At 48.4% G+C, this 17,666-nt stretch overlaps 6 protein-coding genes; 3 read left to right on the top strand and 3 right to left on the bottom strand.

Moving 5' to 3' along the window:
- Positions 1–773: 773 nt before the first annotated feature.
- On the top strand, positions 774–2,215 carry FFUJ_06575 (related to neutral amino acid permease; the record flags this gene model as incomplete). XM_023579915.1 has 2 exons in its annotated part: positions 774–931; positions 985–2,215. 2 exons carry the CDS (start codon positions 774–776, stop codon positions 2,213–2,215), a joined length of 1,389 nt encoding a protein of 462 aa, XP_023432668.1.
- A 146-nt stretch (positions 2,216–2,361) lies between these two features.
- Positions 2,362–4,388, bottom strand: FFUJ_06576 (related to high affinity methionine permease; the record flags this gene model as incomplete). XM_023579916.1 has 6 exons in its annotated part: positions 2,362–2,599; positions 2,656–2,908; positions 2,960–3,555; positions 3,605–3,776; positions 3,830–4,069; positions 4,121–4,388. The coding sequence occupies 6 exons, from the start codon at positions 4,386–4,388 to the stop codon at positions 2,362–2,364; spliced, it is 1,767 nt and encodes a 588-aa protein (XP_023432669.1).
- Positions 4,389–5,863: 1,475 nt separating this feature from the next.
- FFUJ_06577 (uncharacterized protein) lies at positions 5,864–8,215 on the bottom strand (the record flags this gene model as incomplete). The annotated part of the gene is made up of 1 exon (XM_023579918.1): positions 5,864–8,215. One exon carries the CDS (start codon positions 8,213–8,215, stop codon positions 5,864–5,866), a length of 2,352 nt encoding a protein of 783 aa, XP_023432670.1.
- Positions 8,216–8,995: 780 nt separating this feature from the next.
- Positions 8,996–10,781, top strand: FFUJ_06578 (related to ARCA protein; the record flags this gene model as incomplete). XM_023579919.1 is given in 6 exon segments in its annotated part: positions 8,996–9,016; positions 9,045–9,123; positions 9,176–9,564; positions 9,611–10,311; positions 10,356–10,473; positions 10,479–10,781. Coding segments are annotated over 6 exon segments (1,611 nt in total).
- Positions 10,782–11,097: 316 nt separating this feature from the next.
- Positions 11,098–12,839, bottom strand: FFUJ_06579 (related to tol protein; the record flags this gene model as incomplete). XM_023579920.1 has 2 exons in its annotated part: positions 11,098–12,393; positions 12,438–12,839. 2 exons carry the CDS (start codon positions 12,837–12,839, stop codon positions 11,098–11,100), a joined length of 1,698 nt encoding a protein of 565 aa, XP_023432671.1.
- A 969-nt stretch (positions 12,840–13,808) lies between these two features.
- Positions 13,809–17,036, top strand: FFUJ_06580 (putative argonaute-like post-transcriptional silencing protein QDE-2; the record flags this gene model as incomplete). XM_023579921.1 has 4 exons in its annotated part: positions 13,809–14,011; positions 14,073–15,211; positions 15,262–15,509; positions 15,558–17,036. 4 exons carry the CDS (start codon positions 13,809–13,811, stop codon positions 17,034–17,036), a joined length of 3,069 nt encoding a protein of 1,022 aa, XP_023432672.1.
- Between the last annotated feature and the right edge of the window lie 630 nt (positions 17,037–17,666).

Raw genomic sequence — 17,666 nt, forward strand, 5'->3', positions numbered from 1 at the left:
CGGAGCGCGATCGGCGCCCTATATCCACTTCGCCCTGACTCATCCCGAATCTAGTTTAGATCCTCGACGCTAGAAATCTCTTGTCGTTCCAGAAGTCGGCTAGAAACTCCGGCAGTCAAATTCCTCCAAACAAACTTGCAGTAGCTTGGCGGCGAAGGAGGCTGAAAATTTCAGCTGAAAGAAGCGCGCGGCTACGATGAGGCTCTTTCGATTCTATAACGACATCTATCGTGAGTTTTTGGTGCCGAGTCCAGCTGTGTTCTCGGGTCTGGGGAAACCCTTTTCTTACGTGGAGATTAGAGAGTCTGGAGCACTCAGCAGTGGATTTTTCTGTGAGAAGAGACCACTCTTTGTGGGACCATAACGTAAAAGTTAGCAAATGTATTGAAGCAATACAGATCTGGCCATTGCTTGTTTTTTCCCAGCGTCAGCCGATCTCGCCCAATGAAGAATCGACTAATTTTAACCGCGATCACTGTAACCGTCCCACTGCTCATTACAGTCTCTACACTCTCTATTGCCCGAGTTCGGTGCGCGACGCCATCGGGCCAGGCCGAAGAACCTCCAATGTTAGTGGGCCGACTTGACTCGGGAGTTAAACTAACATGAAGACATTTTTTCACTCCCACCGTTGTCGGCCATTTCTCGCCCCAGAGTGGAATTTATTTAAATAAGACTGCTGTTCCAATTATCGTCGCGTCAATTGGTCTTACAATTTTGTGTCTCTTCTTTCTTCAACACTTGCGCCACTAACTTAACGGGCGACTATCATCATGAGCCATACAGAACCTAAAAGCGCTGCGGCGCCTGAGGATCAAGAGAAGGGTGTTGCCAATGCGCCTCCAGCTTTTGTGCCTGAGCCAAGAAACGATGATGCTGTCTTGGGTGATGAGGAAGCAGAGATCATTGACTACAAGACATTAACGTGGTGGTATGTCCACTTCCAGCCCCAACCTCACCTCTCTCAATACTGACTCCTCCCAGGCAAGGTGGTATCGTCCTCATCGCAGAGACTGTATCCCTCGGCATCCTCTCCCTCCCTTCCGTCCTCGCCACCGTCGGCCTCGTACCCGGAATTGTCCTCATTCTCGTAATGGGCTTCCTCTCCACCTACTCCGGCCTCGTCCTCGCTGAATTCCGCGCCCAATATCCCTTCGTCCAAAACTTTGGCGACGCCGTCGAAGTCATTGGAAAATCCATCGGCATGGGCCGTGTCTTCCAGGAAGTTTTTGGTTGGGCGCAGGTTATTTTCCAGGTTTTCGTCATGGGAAGCCATCTTCTCACTTGGACTATTTGCCTGAACACTCTGACGAATAGCTCTACGTGTACTATTGTCTGGGCCGTTGTGGGCTTGGCGGTTTTCTGGGTTCTTAACCTACCGCGCACGTTGAAGTACACGAGTTATATGTCCATGGCCTCGTGCATGTCCATTACTCTCGCTGTGCTTATCACGGTTGGAGATGTTGCGCATGAGCGACCTATTGGCTCCGGAAGCATCGAGGTTGCTCGTGAGCTTGGCTTCACTGGCGCTTTCTTGGCCGTCACCAACATTGCCATCTCCTTCTCTAGCCATTCTTGCTTCTTCACTGTCATCTCTGAGTTTAAGAAGCCTGAGGATTGGCCCAAGGCTCTGGCTTTCCTCCAGATCGTCGACACTACTCTCTACCTCCTCGCCGCCATCGTCATCTATGTCTTTGTCGGACCTGATGTTCCTTCGCCTGCTCTGTCTGCCGCTGGTTCTGCTACTATGCGAAAGGTCATCTGGGGTATCGCCATCCCTACCATCGTCATCGCTGGTGTTATTTACGGCCATGTCGCTTCAGCCTACATCTTCCAGCGAATCTTCCGCAATACCAAGCACATGGTCCGCCGAACAAAGCTGTCTACCATGGTTTGGTTCGGTGTTACCTTCGGTATCTGGGCTCTGTCAATGGTTATTGCTGAGTCTATCCCTGTATTCAACAATCTCCTTGGTCTTATCTGCGCCCTCTTCGCCTCATGGTTCTCTTATGGACTGCCTGGTATCTTCTGGCTCTGGATGCACTACGGAAACTGGTTCAAGGACGGAAAACAGACTTGTCGATTTGTGGCCAACGTGGTCCTCTTCCTTACTGGCTTTCTCATCTGCGTCCTTGGACTGTGGGCTTCCATTGAGGCAATTGCTGAGGGAGGAAGCAAAACTCCTTGGTCTTGCGCCAGCAATGCTGCGGAATAGATCACTTTCCGCTTAGAATAATGATGATAGACATAATACGAATAATACCCATTTTTGCTTCAACCTTGTTCATATGCAAAATCTTTGTTCATAGACTTGACTCTCCTAGTGCTATCTGATGCCGATGACCCCTCGCAGCCCACCACTTACGCCTTAATGGAGCCCTCGGAGCTCGGAGCCACAACAGTTGTTCGCTGGCGAAGGTTTCCAGCTTCGTCATGTTCTTCGTCCCATCGAGGAAGATCAGCATAGGGAACTCTAACCAGTCGGTGGGTGTTGGCTCCGTTGTCATCGACATTGGTGATCTCGGTGCGAATAGCATAGCCCTTCCATTTGGGCAACAGGAACATCCAAACAACATAGTAAAGGGCGCAAACAAGGACACTAGAGATGGCTGTTAGTAAGCTGGAAAATACTGAAATTCTCAGACTGCCACTCACATTGCAATACCGACAACACAGTATGTCGCATACCAGAAGCTGACATCACCGGCGTATGGGCCGCCCTTGGGAGGGTACCAAGGCATGACGAGGATGAAGACCTGGACCAGGAGGTAGAAGATTACAGGGGCATGCCAAGCTCTGAAGTCAGAGCGACCAATACCGGCCTTTGACCGACGACGGCGGAGCACATAGAGACCAAAAACCATGGCAAACCTGAACATGGCATCGGGGTACGTGCCCAAACTAATAACTATGAAACAGATCAGCATCAGAGAGCATCAAGAGGGACCAGGCTTCTTACCGAAAGTAAAAGCATCGCCAGCTGAAGGCGCAACAATCATGATGAAAGTCAACACCCACTTGAGGATGTAAGGACCAATTGGAGTACCAAAAGGCTTAGTCGAGACCCAGAAGTTGGTATAAGGCAGAACGCCCTGTCGACCAATCTCACGGAGCATACGAGCAGAACCAATCAGCACAGCAAGAAGGTTACCAAAGGCACTCAGCAGTACAAGAAAGTTGAGGACATTGGCAGCAGACTTGCTATCACCAAAGAGCTTGGTGAAAAAGACTGATGCAGCAATCTCACTAGCCTCGGCAAACTCCTCCTTGGGAACGACAGCGAAGTATGCGATATTGCAGAGCATGTACAACACGGCGACGACGGTGAGCGAGACTGTACCGTTTCGCTTGAGCGTGGGAATGGGGTTTTGGATCTCGTTCACGACGTTGAAAGCGTTCCAGTATCCGGCGTATGAGAAGACAATACTGACGAGGGCACTGGCTAGATCGTTTCCGTTAGGGGTTGCACCGGCGAAGGCGTCGCGGAAGTTATGGCCGGGGTCGGGGATGCGCTTGACGTTGCCACCGAGGACGACCAGACCTGCGATACTGATGCTGTACGATGTGTTAAAGGTGAAAGATTTGTGGGAATGCGAGGGCTTACAAGACGAGGGTGAGGATCTTCAAGGCGCCGATGAAGTTGACCAACCAAAGGGAGTACTTGTTATGCGCGATGACAAAGATGACAGCAAGGGTATAAGCTGCGATAGCGACACCTCGCATCTGCCATTCGGAGGGGGTATCACCGGTCATTCGCCAAAGGTATTTGGACAGAACTATACATGATCAGAACGCGAGATATAAAAGGTAAAAGAAGAAATTGACTTACCGACGGCATTACTACTGCTGAAGGATAGAATGACTGACTGGACAGCAAATGTGACAGGGAAGAAGTGCTTAGGCCGAGGATACGCCTGCTCAAGATACACAACCTCCGAACCGCTGCGATTAGGAAAGTAACTCGCTAATTCCAGGTAAACACTGAAACCAGATGCAGCCATGATGAAGCCGATGAACCAGATGATCAGCGCCAGACCGACAGACCCAGCGCGGTTAAGGATACTCGAGGCTGCGCATCGTCAGTTGCTTATCACCCCTCTTCATATTGTAAGATACGTACGCGTAGAGAAGATACCAGTTCCAATCATCATGTTGACATTGAGGAAGATAACCGTAAGCCAACCGACGTTGTATCCAAGTGGTGAGTGCGATTCAACAGGTGCACCGACAGCTTCTTGGTACGAAGGTTTAGAGCCATTGCCGCCCTTGACGCGTGTGTACGCGAGATCTCCCTCGTGAATGACCGAAGGCTCAGAGTCGCTAGCCTCAGGGTCCGCCGAGACGGTAGCCGTGGTTTTCTGGCTTTCAAAAAAGATTGAGAAGCCCATTGCGCCGGATTCGCGATTGACAAGAGGGATAACCAGCAGAATGCGATCACTCGCGAAAATTGACCGATATAAAGATATTGGTATGCCGATGAGGGGAAGTAAAACGTGCGACGAGAGATTGAGTTATATAAACGTGGATCATCTGTGCGACCGTGGTGCAGGATGACACAATTCTTGGGGATCTTGACATGACTGCACCAAGACTCGGGCTCCCCGTTGGAAATCCCACCCTGTAAATCCGAATAGTCGTATGCTTAAAAGAACATCCACTCAAGAGGCAGGATCTCCGCGCGGGATGAGCCTTGTTTGCGGACTTGGGTAACTGTTGGTGGCGAGGATGGGTTGGTCTGGATGGGGGTTGTATAACGTTGTAGTGCATTGTGTCACTTCGGCAGCAGGGGAGGGAACTTGGTAGGCATTTTCCTGAATTTTGAAGTGCGAATTCGGTAATCTAGATAAGGGAGCTGTACAGGACGCGTACGCTAAATGCCATACAACGACCAGCCATCCTGCCGTGTATCGAGGTTGATGTCCAACCCAGCGATTATTAGGACCTCACCAATAAATCCTCCAGGATCTCCATCAACACTCTCCATTCTCCTCCACAAATTCGCCGAACTCCAAGTCAATCCTCCCAGCTTTAAACCAACACCTTAAAAACTACCGGCGCCTCCCCGACCCAACCCTCCAATTCAGGAAACACATCGTCTGTTCAGACCAATGAAACCCCTCATAATTACTGTTTCGCAATAACGGGGATGTGATTGTCTCATACCCAAAACAAGTGGGATACCCGATAATATCTGATAACGACATCGCCTGTCGTGATAGCGAATCTATAATTGTTGCTCGATTGGGTTTAGCCTCGGAAAGGATCGATAGGCCGCGGCTGCGGGAGAAGAACCGGGCCCGCTGAAGCAAGCAGGGAGGTTTGTCCGCGGGGCCTTATTGGCGAGGAGCTTGTACTGTTTGGCTCGTTCTCCAAGGCCAAGCTTTTGTGCTATTGATTTGGATGCTGACTTAGTGGGGGTTATGGTGTGCCTACAATGCCCAGAATGGCGAAAAGCATGCTGATTCCTTAGTTCATCCGCTATACGATTCTCAATACCTAATGTCAATACCCTTGAATCAATAGACTGAGAGACATAGTTTTCCTTTTCTGCTTTGGTAGTAGTCCGTCGCTCATTAAATTGTATCACAGTGAGGGTTATGGGCTCGATGGCGTCGAGTGGGATCTACGACTATATGGCCCAGAATGGCGAAAACAGCGTTGCCTCATCTGGGTAAGTGGACGGTGAACTGAACGTTCATAAGACCTCAGAATGACAAGTCAAACTTGTGGGAATATGCATACCTGTCTGCCGAAAAAGCTAATTTTCTTTTGATACTTATATGCCATCTTCGAAAAGCCTCTTAAGAACAAGCGCACCATTACTACAATAACCTTCCCAGCCAAACACATAACCCCCTGGCCCTCAAAAAGAGGTAAGGATCGATATACAACATCTGGGAGGTTGGCAATTTACAACTGACTGCTCCGCATTCACAATGCAGCATCTAACACACTGCTTGCCTTGTAGTCTATGTTGTAAGGTCACCAGGCCACCTCTCATAGGATCGGCAGTTTTGGGAAGATAGCTCTGCGAAAGAGCTACCCAGACAGATAAGCCTGGCGTGGACAATACGCGTGTGATGGGAGGGAGTAGCGTCGGTAAATCAGTCAAAGGAAGCAGCCCATCTCCTTCAACAAGGGTGGATTCAAACCCGTTGAGAGACTCGCAGGCCTTTCCCTCGCAGTTCGCAGAAGTCACTGCGCTGTTTAGATTATGCCAAATATCAGAAGGCCCCACTGAGAAATGCCGACCGGGAAATGCTGCGGTTGAAATTCTGTAGCTGGCATGAAGACTGGTGTTTTCCCTCAATATCTCTTCGATGAGAAGTTCTGCGTTGAGCCCGGGTGTCGAACTATCAGCCAGGTCATCATATCTTGTCACGGTAGACATAGAGATTGCATCGTATCCGGTCTTCTCTGGGGTATTGACCATTTCGAATCCCTGATCACGCACCGTATCGTACATGAAGTTGTTCCACTCGATCCTACCAGGAATAACTATTACAACATAAGCTCTCTGGGGATCAGATGTGATCTCTGTTAATGTATTGAGAAGGAAACACAGGCCGTGGTGTGAGGCCGCAACCAGACTGCCACTGCCCGAAACAATATCGTGTTGTTGTCCTGATAAAAGGGTCTGGGCCACCATGAGAACACCACCAGGCGGCCAGGATGACAGTAAGCCGTGATTGATCGGGTCGTATTCTAGCAATTCCCGGGTGATAAGCATATTTCTCTGAGTCCAATATAGGTTCTCTAAACCGGAGCGTGTTGGCCGCACTTCAAGCCCTTCTTCCATACATATACTTGACATAGCTCTAACCAGCGTACAGATAGTTTGTATCAATGTAAGTAGGCAGAAGGTGTTATCCTCTCTTTCATTACCCTCACCCGGGCGACATATTGAACATGAGCATAGTTGACGCAAAGACGTAAATGACTGAGAAAATAGTTGAGCAGCTTCCAGAAATCCTTTGTTTAAAGCCGCCTCCATTGTCTGGTGCAAGACCGGGTTTTGCCCGAGTTCTGGGAAAAGGCGACGAGCTAGAAGATAGAATCCCCTTCCGTAGCTTGATTCTGATACCGGAGGGAAAGAATTTCGAGGATCCCTCTTTGCTAAGAATTCCATATGTCCGTCACCATCTCTCATGGCAGCCAGGAAGACGCGTGCGGCGGAGCCCAAACATGCACCAGTACTCCGAGCCTGAGGTCCCAAGAGGAGTCTCATAGGGCCGCCAAAGGTATCAACCAAGCAACTATCCCATGAAAGCCGGCCATATGACATGATATCTTGAGGTTCGTGATAATGAATTAGCATATTGCCGCTGGGAATGATATGGTGCTTGCTATTAACCCGCAGCAGTTCACTTGAATCTCCTTGATGGTAAACTATGATGACTTGGGCATCCAGAGAGAATTCACTTCGCGCACCATCAGGCCTATAGATAACTGTGCCGTCTTGGTGCTGGACCTCGACTCGAAGGTCCAGAAGCCAGTGAGCTACTGCGGCAATCCAGGCGCAATCAGCTCCGCCGGACAAGAAAAGGCGATCAAGGCGTCCTGTCGAGACCTCAAAGATTTCTTTTAACACTAAAGCAATATCCTTTGGCGATCCAGAACTTCGTACGTTACGTTGACCGTCCATGAGACAGAGCTTGGTGAGACCATGTAACACTAAACCGAACTCCGATGAGGCAAGCAATCCCGCTGATGATTCAACCAGTGCAATCCACTGCCTCAGCGCAGGTGTAACCTCGGCTGGTGGATCATATAGGAGAAAGAGCTCTCGTATAATCTTAGCGGCAACAGTTGTCGAAAATCCTTCTGTCAGACAGGCACAGATACCAAGACAATTCAAACCCTCTGTAGATTCCTGCATGCTCCATATGATATGCTTGACCCCAAACCCAAACCAGAGTGCTTTTCCAAATGAAGGAAAGGCACTGATCTTATCCAGGGCTCGATGGAGACGCAATTCGCCGTTTGGGCCAATCTTGACATTGGAAAAGATGGCTCTGGCAGCGTAGATGGTGAAGGCCTCTATGCCAGCTTTTGATAACCTTGATAGGACATCGACAGAGAAAGCGACACTCCCGCTGAGGACTCTGGTCCAGTCGACTGTGCCTTGTTGCTGAAACCCAACAGCATTACTGAGCTGTAGGTCTTGAGATAGCAGGGGAGCTGACTGGTCCGAGTCTGCGCGAGAAGACGCCATTTCGTTTCTGAGACGAACAAGGTCTTTGTGTTAACTAGAGTGGATCGCGTTACTAGAAGTATATGTTCAACAGTCAAGTGATTTGGGAGTAGTAAGAATTTTGAAAGGTTGTAAGACGAAGGAAAGACTCAGAAAGCGGGGAAATGTAATTTAGGCATCAAAATGTGCATTTCTGGATGTCATGAGGCGTCCAATAGAGTGTCTCAAGATGCAGGTAGGCTGTGTGATATCTCACCGTACTTTTTCATCGTCCAGCTGAACATGAGCCTGCGCTTGCGATGCCAGATATGCACTGGAGCCTGATATGTATGTACATTCACAAATCACACTCCTGATATAACCCAAGATTGTCGTTTTATTGTAGTTAGTATGAATAATTACCATGATTCTTGCGACAGTATGTCTTGATGCAGTGAGACAACATCCAGATTTAACCTAGCGTCAATTAGTTACCGTTTCGGGAATGTATCGGCGATGATTTGCCAACCCCGCCCTCAACGTCAGATCTCGGCGATTCCTACTCTTCTCTTCTATCCCGGAGACAGAAGGACACTAGTTGAGCCGCATCGACATGCCGGTACCTAAAAACCCCTGTGCAGAATGCAAGAGTAAGAAACAAGGACACTAGATTGCCACGTGACTAACGCACATCGCCCACCGACTAGGCAAACACCTCAAATGTCTGTCCGCTCCAGTCCAGCAGTACTCAGAAAGTATAAGGAACTCAACGCGAGTCTAACATGAGGTCCCAGGTGCTGGTGATGAGACAGCATGCACACGATGTCTCAAGAAAGGATTGGAGTGTGTCCGTCTGGGAAGGAATCGGCAGTTCAGAGATGGCTCGTCGGCAAAATACGACGCCAAGTTCTCAGGGTCGCAGAATTGGGTCAATAGCAGTGCCAAGGAGTGTAAGTGCCAGTTATATGAGAATCCCAGAACAAGTAGCTAATTGGTGAACAGTCCGCCTCCAAACAAGTTCGCGGCGAGCCACACAGAGAATCGCTTTGGCCGATGAGGGTTCACCATCAACAAACACAGCAAGCCGCCCGTCATTAAATAACGACGAAACATCTGGCAGGACACTTGACTTTGCACTAGGAGAGTCAACATATTTCAATTCGACAGTTCCAGAAAGTCTATCCCCTTCCCGTGGTGGGCACCCACAGGCTTCAGCCCTGCCAGCCTTTCAAACTCAACCGTCCCAGCACCCACTAGCACTATCTCAACGCGGTCCTTCTTGGGGCGGCCTACTGCATGCGTTAGAACCACCTCATCAACGAGACTTGCCCTTGGAAGGTGTCCAAGAAGCGTGTCTCTTACGATACTTCATAGAAGAGTTGTCCCATTGGGTGAGTTCGGTAATACCGAGTCGGAATGCCGATGCTGACCATCCAGTTCGATCTGGTTGACCCGCAGCGAAAATACCAATTAGTTGTTCCAGAACGAGCCAGGCGATATCCCCCTTTACTCAATGCCATCTTAGCAATGTCCGCACGGCATTTATGCCGCGTTGAGAAATACAAGACACCCCGAGGAATCGTATATCGCGGCCAGCCATTACCAAATCTCAGTTCACACTCCGCAGTTGAGTATATGCTTAATTGTATCCCCGTCCTCAAAGACTTTCACACTACGCAGGATGGAGAGACTCGAGAACTCATCGTGACGACGGCTGTGATTCTACGTCACTTTGAGGAGTTAGATGATGAAGATGAAGATCCTGCTCTTGATACTCGCCCAGACGAGGGTGTAAACTTCCTCGCAATTCTGAACGCTGTTCTACGAAGTCTAACCTCGGACGATCTTATTAACCGTCGAGAACTTCTGATTGCATCTTACTGGGTTGCTTTACGACAGGAAGTCTACTATGCTCTTCGGAAGGGATATCCTGCGCAGATGGTTGAACCGCCTGCTGAGTGGTCAGATATATCGCCAGCAAATAGAATCGTCTTTCATACTAGTCAAGTCACAAAATGGTTATTTGACGACAAGTCAGAGAGTGGATGGCGTGAGTGGTCTCTCAGTTCTTATAGTGTTCAGGTACTAATGGTTCGACGAGTAGATAAACTCAAAGAGCAGGAAGAATATCTTGAGCAGTATGTGACCGGCCGCTTCGAGCCAATTCTTCATCAACCACCAGACCGAGTTCTAGGAGAGGTGTTCCCAACAATGTGGTATGCTTCGCCGATCGCCTTAACAGGCATGCAGCACATGATGATAGCAAAGATGATTCTCATCGCAGAGTCACCTCTTCTCTCGTAAGCCCTCCAGCGCCCAAGCCCTTGCTTGCACTAATCCCTCCAGACAAGCCGAGGATGTACGCGCCGCATATCGCAAAGCCGAAGGCGAAGTGCGACACCTAGTCCTCCAAGTCTGCGGAACTGCCGTCCAACATCCCGATACTCAGCCAGGTCTCGTAAATGCCATCCTAGCTATACAAATGTACGGGAGCTACTTCACTGATCCATGGGAACAAGAAGCACTTAAGAAGACGGTTCAGATGTTTAAGGATTGCCAGGCTTGGCCGCTACCCAAAGCTTTGAGGGAGCGATATTATAAGCCATAGCGAGTTTTAGATTAAGTCTCATGTGTTCAATTGAAGAAGCCATGTTGTATTTGCTGATCTTCTGCTACATGTTTTGTTGTATTGATACAACCTTCCTACTATGTTAGAATCATTTTGTTACATACTACTGCACAACTTAATGTTCCTTAACCTTAGTTAGTTTAATCTTTCCTCGTATCTACATCTCCCTTAAAAGAAAGCAATAACTTCTATTAAGTATAATGACTGACTTCAAATTTTAACAGTAGTTATCTTCAAATTCCCGACTATGAACCAGCCCCCGAACTTAGTCCTTGAAACTGTCCTATAAACTATTCTATTGCAACATGATAGTCTTCTTCTCGAGATCCTTCTGCCAGATACAATCGCGTGAATTAGATATTGGTACCCGGGTCATCCATCCCCGACTTTTGTCTTTATACATAGTTAGCTTTGCTGGCGCCTTTCCATTTTTAATATTAGACTCGAATCCGCCCCTTATGGTAACCATCCCAACTCGTTCGTACAGATCACCCTCTTCTCTTAGTACCAGTATGATAATGTTGTGGTCTCGCGACTCAATCCCAAACTCCAACACCATGATTGGAAGTTCGAATTGATAAAGGCCCGTCATTGCCTCGTTATCGAGGTACAAGAACGAGTAGCACGTAATACCCGTGGTTAACGGAAGTATCGCCCAAGGGCCATCTTGTACCACCGTTTGATTGAACGTCCTGTTTAGAATAGTTGTCTCTGAACCCCATTTAATGAGTTCGAACGACATCATTGTCATCATCCCTTCCAGTTGAATGACGGGTTTCATGGGTTGTGGCGGGTTTGTGTTGTACTCCGTCCTGTAATCATCGAGCGAGATTGAACATCCATCTTCCCTGAGCAATCGAATGTCATGGTCCGGAGTATCATAGCTGGTCATCGTGATTTCGCCTTTCCAACCAGTCCAAGACCAGCTAGGGAAATCGGCCTTTCTAGCTCCAGGCTGGACATGGTACCAAGCATTAATCAGCCAACGCCAGCCCTTCTTTTTACGAATAAGCGGGTTTCCTAGGAAGTGGAAATATCCCTCTTCTCTGTGACAGGCGTTCAGTACCCCTAAAAAGGCATCTAGAGTTTCTCTGTCATGACTAAAATTTCTCTTACTGAACTCCATTAAATGCTTCCCAATATCTTTCAGAGGTAAGAAAAGAGGCTCAGTATCCTTGAGGACAGGCTGTAGTTTCGTATTGGGGATATCAAGTCTGTGCAAGACATCCATGGGAATAGCAAATGACTCGAGACAAGTCATATTATTGCACTGAAATATGACTTGCTCATTGGTGAAATAGATTCGCCTGTGTGATAGAAGGCCTTCCTGATATGTCCAACCACGAGAACCCCATGTACTGGACTGAATCTTTTCTGCGGCAGGTGTACCGACGTAGGTGAGCTTTACGCCATCAACCTGTACGCATCGCTGTTTTGGGCTGGATATGCGAGGAAAAGTTATGCCGGCCAAGCCGGAATTGCAGTTTGTTCCAGCGGCGGCGATAATCGTGAAAATTGCTCGGGAATATATCGCATCCATCTTTTTTATCTGTTCTTGCTTGTTGGGGTCTTTGGGGTCTTGATTGATGCACTGCAAATTATTAGCTCCTGTCATTCTATATTCATCCAACCTACAAGCCGATCGACCCATAAATATTCGCACTTGAGTTGACGAGCTACCTTGATGCTGTCCTTGACGACTTGGGGAAATTTATCTTCTATATTGCCCCAGACATATGACAATGCAGCATATTCGCAATCGTCACCCACGGATACAACAGTTGGTTCCTCGCGGTTGATGTCTTCTGGCTCCCTGCAGTCGATGACTTTAAAGTTCGGTGGTAGAGTGAATTTTTCTGGTTTGCAGCGCTGCAGGTGATTTTTATCACAGTATTCTATCCATTCTTTGATCTGCGGAAAATCTATTGCTTCATGGTTGAAAGGTCGGTGTTCAGGGTTAGCAAATGCTTCGGGTAATGGTTCAACTGCTATAACGTGGCCCATATGCCTTCGCCTATCAGGCCGTGGCTCATTCATTTCCGAGTCAATGAATAGTAGGCTCGTGTCTGGTCGTAAAGGGTGTTCGCAGGCATTGCGATTCGTGAAAAGCTTGCTCAAAGGGACTGCCCGTAGGGAGCATGTTGAAGTGTCTAGAGCCGACGGTTTCAGTAAAGCGAACAGCTGACAAACCTCACAAGCAGATGACTGCAGCTCCTCGTGCGACTTATTAACTGCGACATTGAAATCATCCCTCTGTTGGTGATTGCCTGACTTCTGGGCTATTAATGGCCATCTTATGGCGCAGCATTGTGTACAAAGATGCGCTGACATTGATTTTGCCCTCAGCCGAACACTGAGCTATCGATTTGCCGTTACTCAGGGAAAGCTTGTATTGTTTCAATACTGTGAATTAACGTTGTCGGAGCCCAAGGGCTGTCATGAAGATGTAACTTAGAATAGCCCATAGAAAAGAAATATTACGCAAGATAAGAAGCTACAGAAGGTAGGATTGAAATTGCGGCCTAATGAAATGAGGGGAAGATAAAGCTGAGCCAATAACATATGGTAGTCAGAATGCAGTGATGCCTGACAAGTAAATATCTTTAACATGTTTGATAAGTATGTGACCCAGACAAATATGTGATCCAAAAATCCCTACTCAAGAGTGTAAACGAGAAAACCGCCGCAGCTAAACTACGTTCGCGACGGGCGAGTAGGGAATTTAATTTCAGTGTGACTACAAAACTGCACCAGCTAAAGTACGATTGGAGAATAAACCAGACACTTTGGGCACTGTGGCCTGCTGTTTGGGCATTGACGAAGGGGGGTTGAAGTTACGTCAGAGCGACTCAGCTGTTGGCCAGCCCGCTTCCAGCCACAGCCACTACACGGAATAGCAGTCACCCAATACCCCGCATCGCTGCTTCTCATTCAATCTCCTTCGACATCTTCTGGATCACTTGCTTCTATATAGCGCTTGGTGTCCCAGCTCAACCAGTTAATACCATGTCTAGCGGGAACAGAGGTGGTGGAGATCGTGGAAGTCGGGGAAGAGGCGGGGGAAGAGGTGGCCGCGGCACTTATGGAGGTTGGGGGGGGCGCGGCAGTTTTCGAGGCGATACAGGCAGTAGTAGAGGACAAGCTGGAGGTGGAAGAGGAGGATATGGAAGGCCGACTGGCGGTGGTCAGCAGACTATCCAGATCTTTCCGTAAGAACCATATGGACCAAAGTCAAGATCGTACCTGATGCTAATTGTGTCGATGCTATAGCAACTCCCAAGGCCTAAACTCACAGGTTGCAAACGTCGAAGATACATTACACCCAGTGACAAAAAACAAGCTCGATCTTAATAGCCTAAAGCTAACCGAAGGCTTTCCCAGCCGTCCAGGATATGGCACCAGGGGCACCAGGGTTGAACTTACGGCCAACTACGTCGAATTATTGCCGCCGTCGAACTTGACCTTGCATCGATACGATATCCAGATCAGCCCTGCAGCCGTCGGTAGGAAACATTTCCGGATTGTGCAGCTACTACTTCAAGCGCCGGAATTTGCAGCTCAACAGGGCGACATTGCCACGGACTTCAGGTCTACTCTTGTCTCCAAAACCAAGTTTTCGCAGGACGAGGTCCTCGTTGACTTCCCCTATCGCTCAGAAGGTGAAGACGAACCGACTGCTAGGGCTACCGTATACAAAGTTCGTGTCCAATATAAGAAAACTTTAGACGTCGGCGAGTTGGTCAACTACTTGAACTCAACCAGCCTCAACCAGTCATTGGTAGATAAGCAGGAGTTGACGCAGGCTCTGAATATCTTTCTGAACCACTACGCCAAATCCGCAAAGAATCTCGTCACAATTGGGTCGACAAAGAGCTTTTCTCTCGGCAGTGAAGCAGCCAGAGGAGACATCGGCTCTGGTTTGGAAATCATTCGAGGATTCTTTTCGAGCGTGCGCGTAGCGACTTGTCGCATTCTTGTCAACATCAACGTGAGCCATGGAGCATTTTACCAGGCTGTTCCTTTGCCGGTGCTCATGACAAGTTACGGACTTCACAGCACCGTCATGTTGGAAAGGTTTCTCAAATTGGTTCGCATACAGACAACACATCTTCCCGAGAAGCGTAACAAAGCGAATGAAGTTATTCCCCGTGTCAAAACTATCTTCGGGCTTGCTAGGAAGGACGATGGACATGGCTTGGCCCACCCACCGCGTGTTAGACAGCATGGGGCTGGTGCCAAAGATGTGGAGTTCTGGCTCGATGGTGAAGCCAGCTCTACTGGTGCCCCTAAGCCGGTTGCCAAAGGAGGCGCGAAAGGGAAGGGCAAAGGGAAGGTTAAGGCTCAGGCAGAGATCTCAGCAGCTTCTACCTCTGGGAGGTATATCACTGTGTTTGACTTTTTCAGAATGAGTTATTCTCACTCCTCATGACTCCATACAGCATCACTGACTGTTACGCAGCATACAATCTAGTTCTACAAAATCCCCAACTTCCGTTGGTTAACTGTGGCAACAGAGGCAATCCGATGTATCTCCCAGCAGAGGTCTGCCTTGTCCTCCCGGGTCAGCCCTCCAAGTCGAAGCTCAACGTCAACCAAGCGCAACAGATGATTCGCCACGCTGTTCGAAAGCCGTGGGAAAATGCGAACTCCATTTATAGTGAGGGTGTGAAGACTGTTGGTCTCGATGAGAACACCAACATACTTTTGGTGCGCTTTCGCTTCAATTTTTGTATATTACTTGCTAACGGTGTTCAGCGTTCTTTCGGCCTGAAGATTGCACCGGGACTCAACAAAGTTCCAGGTCGCATCCTTTTCGGTCCAAAGGTTATCTACAAGAACAACAAGGCCGCTGATCTCCGCTTCGGTAGTTGGAACATGTTGGATATTCGATTTAACATTGGCACATCACTTGCTAAATGGTCATACCTGGTGATCTCTATTCCTGGGATGCCCGACTCGTTCGACCAGCAAAGCTCGCGGGCCATTATGAATGAGTTCCATACCGCTCTACAGAAGATTGGGGTCAACGCAGCTCAGCCGTTTCCAGGTCAACGCCTCCAACTTCAACATCAAGACGATCCCGCGCTCGGTCCAACTTTAGAACGTGCTGCTCGAGCTTTAGATCTGCTTTTCATCATCCTGCCTGGAGCAAACATGCCAATATACAAGCGCATCAAGACGATCGCCGACAGGAGCTATGGTATCCACACTATCTGCTCGGTGGGTTCCAAACTAGCAAAAGACCGCGGTCGCGACCAATATATGAACAATATCGCTTTGAAGTTCAATCTCAAGCTTGGCGGCATCAATCAGAGGGTGGAGAACAAGAATCTCGGCATCATCGACCAGGACAAGACAATGGTTGTCGGCATCGACGTCACGCATCCCTCACCTGGCTCGTCTTCCAACGCGCCGTCTGTCTCTGCAATGGTGTCTTCCATTGACAAGTTCCTAGGTCAATGGCCCGCAACTTTGCGCATACAGCGCGCGAGACAAGAGAACGTGGACGATCTCACAGAGATGCTTAAATCTCGTCTTGGCCTCTGGAAGACAAAGGGCAAACACGTCGCTTTCCCGGAGAATATTCTCATATACCGCGATGGAGTCTCCGAAGGCCAATATGACATGGTTCTCTCGCAAGAGCTTCCTCAACTCCGCCGCGCATGCGAGCAGATGTACCCAGCAGCTGACACCAAAAAAGGCCTTCCGCGCTTCACTATTATAGTCTGTGGCAAGCGGCACAAGACGAGATTCTATCCCACTACCGAGAAAGACTGCGATAGATCTGGGAATACTAAACCTGGTACCGTCGTCGACCGCGGAGTGACTGAAGCGCGGAACTGGGATTTCTTCCTGCAGGCCCATGCTGCACTCCAAGGAACCGCACGCCCATGTCACTATTACATCGTGCATGATGAGATATTCCGGCAGATTTATGCGAATTCGATTCCGCTTCCGTTTCAGAGCATCGCCGATATTGTGGAGGATCTCACACACAATATGTGCTACCTGTTCGGCCGCGCCACCAAGGCTGTCAGTCTATGCCCCCCGGCGTACTATGCTGATATCGCGTGCGAGCGCGCGCGGTGCTACTTGGCTAGTCTTTTTGACACGCCGTCGCCAAGTGCAGCCCCGTCCATAACTGGAACTTCGGCAGCTGGAGGAACTGGGCAGCTAAGTCCTGATGATGTACAAATCCATCAAAAGCTGAGAGATACAATGTTCTATATCTAGTTTAAATATTGAGAATGCAAAAACGGTCGTTTTTTCGTTATTCGATGGCACACCATGCATATGGCTCTATACGACAGGCCTAGTAGCTTTAATATTCATAATATGTTATTTCATAAATGTTAAGCTCCTAAATGTTATAAAATTCTTTTATAGTCTACCTAATAATTAGCAAAATTCTAAATATAAAACTCCCTTAGCGTTGAATGGATTAATATTAAATCACACTACTAATCGTCTTTACTTATTCTGCCTATATGTAAGTTCAGTTGTAGAGTATTGGATGTCTGTTTTGATGTTGTAATGATGTATTACCGCGACTTTTACGTTGAGGCCAAAGAACTGAATACGGCAATCCTTAGCGCAGTCGCCGAGGCCTGCTAAATTCAGCTAGCTTCAATGGTTTGTCTACCCAATTGGGCAGCTTCTACCGCAGTATTTCTTAATATAGTAGTCGCGGCGTCAGAACTTCGGCGACATCTGCTCAGATAGGTAAGCCTCTGTTGGCATCTCAGTATGATCAAGTCTATCAAGACAAGATATTCGGAGATAGTTCGCAAGATGAGTATAAACTCTTGCATAACAAGTATGAAGAAGAGAGTCAGAGAGGTATAAACAGGTCGCATCCTTCCT

This window comes from Fusarium fujikuroi, chromosome FFUJ_chr06, assembly GCF_900079805.1.
Source record: "Fusarium fujikuroi IMI 58289 draft genome, chromosome FFUJ_chr06".
NCBI lineage: Eukaryota > Fungi > Ascomycota > Sordariomycetes > Hypocreales > Nectriaceae > Fusarium > Fusarium fujikuroi.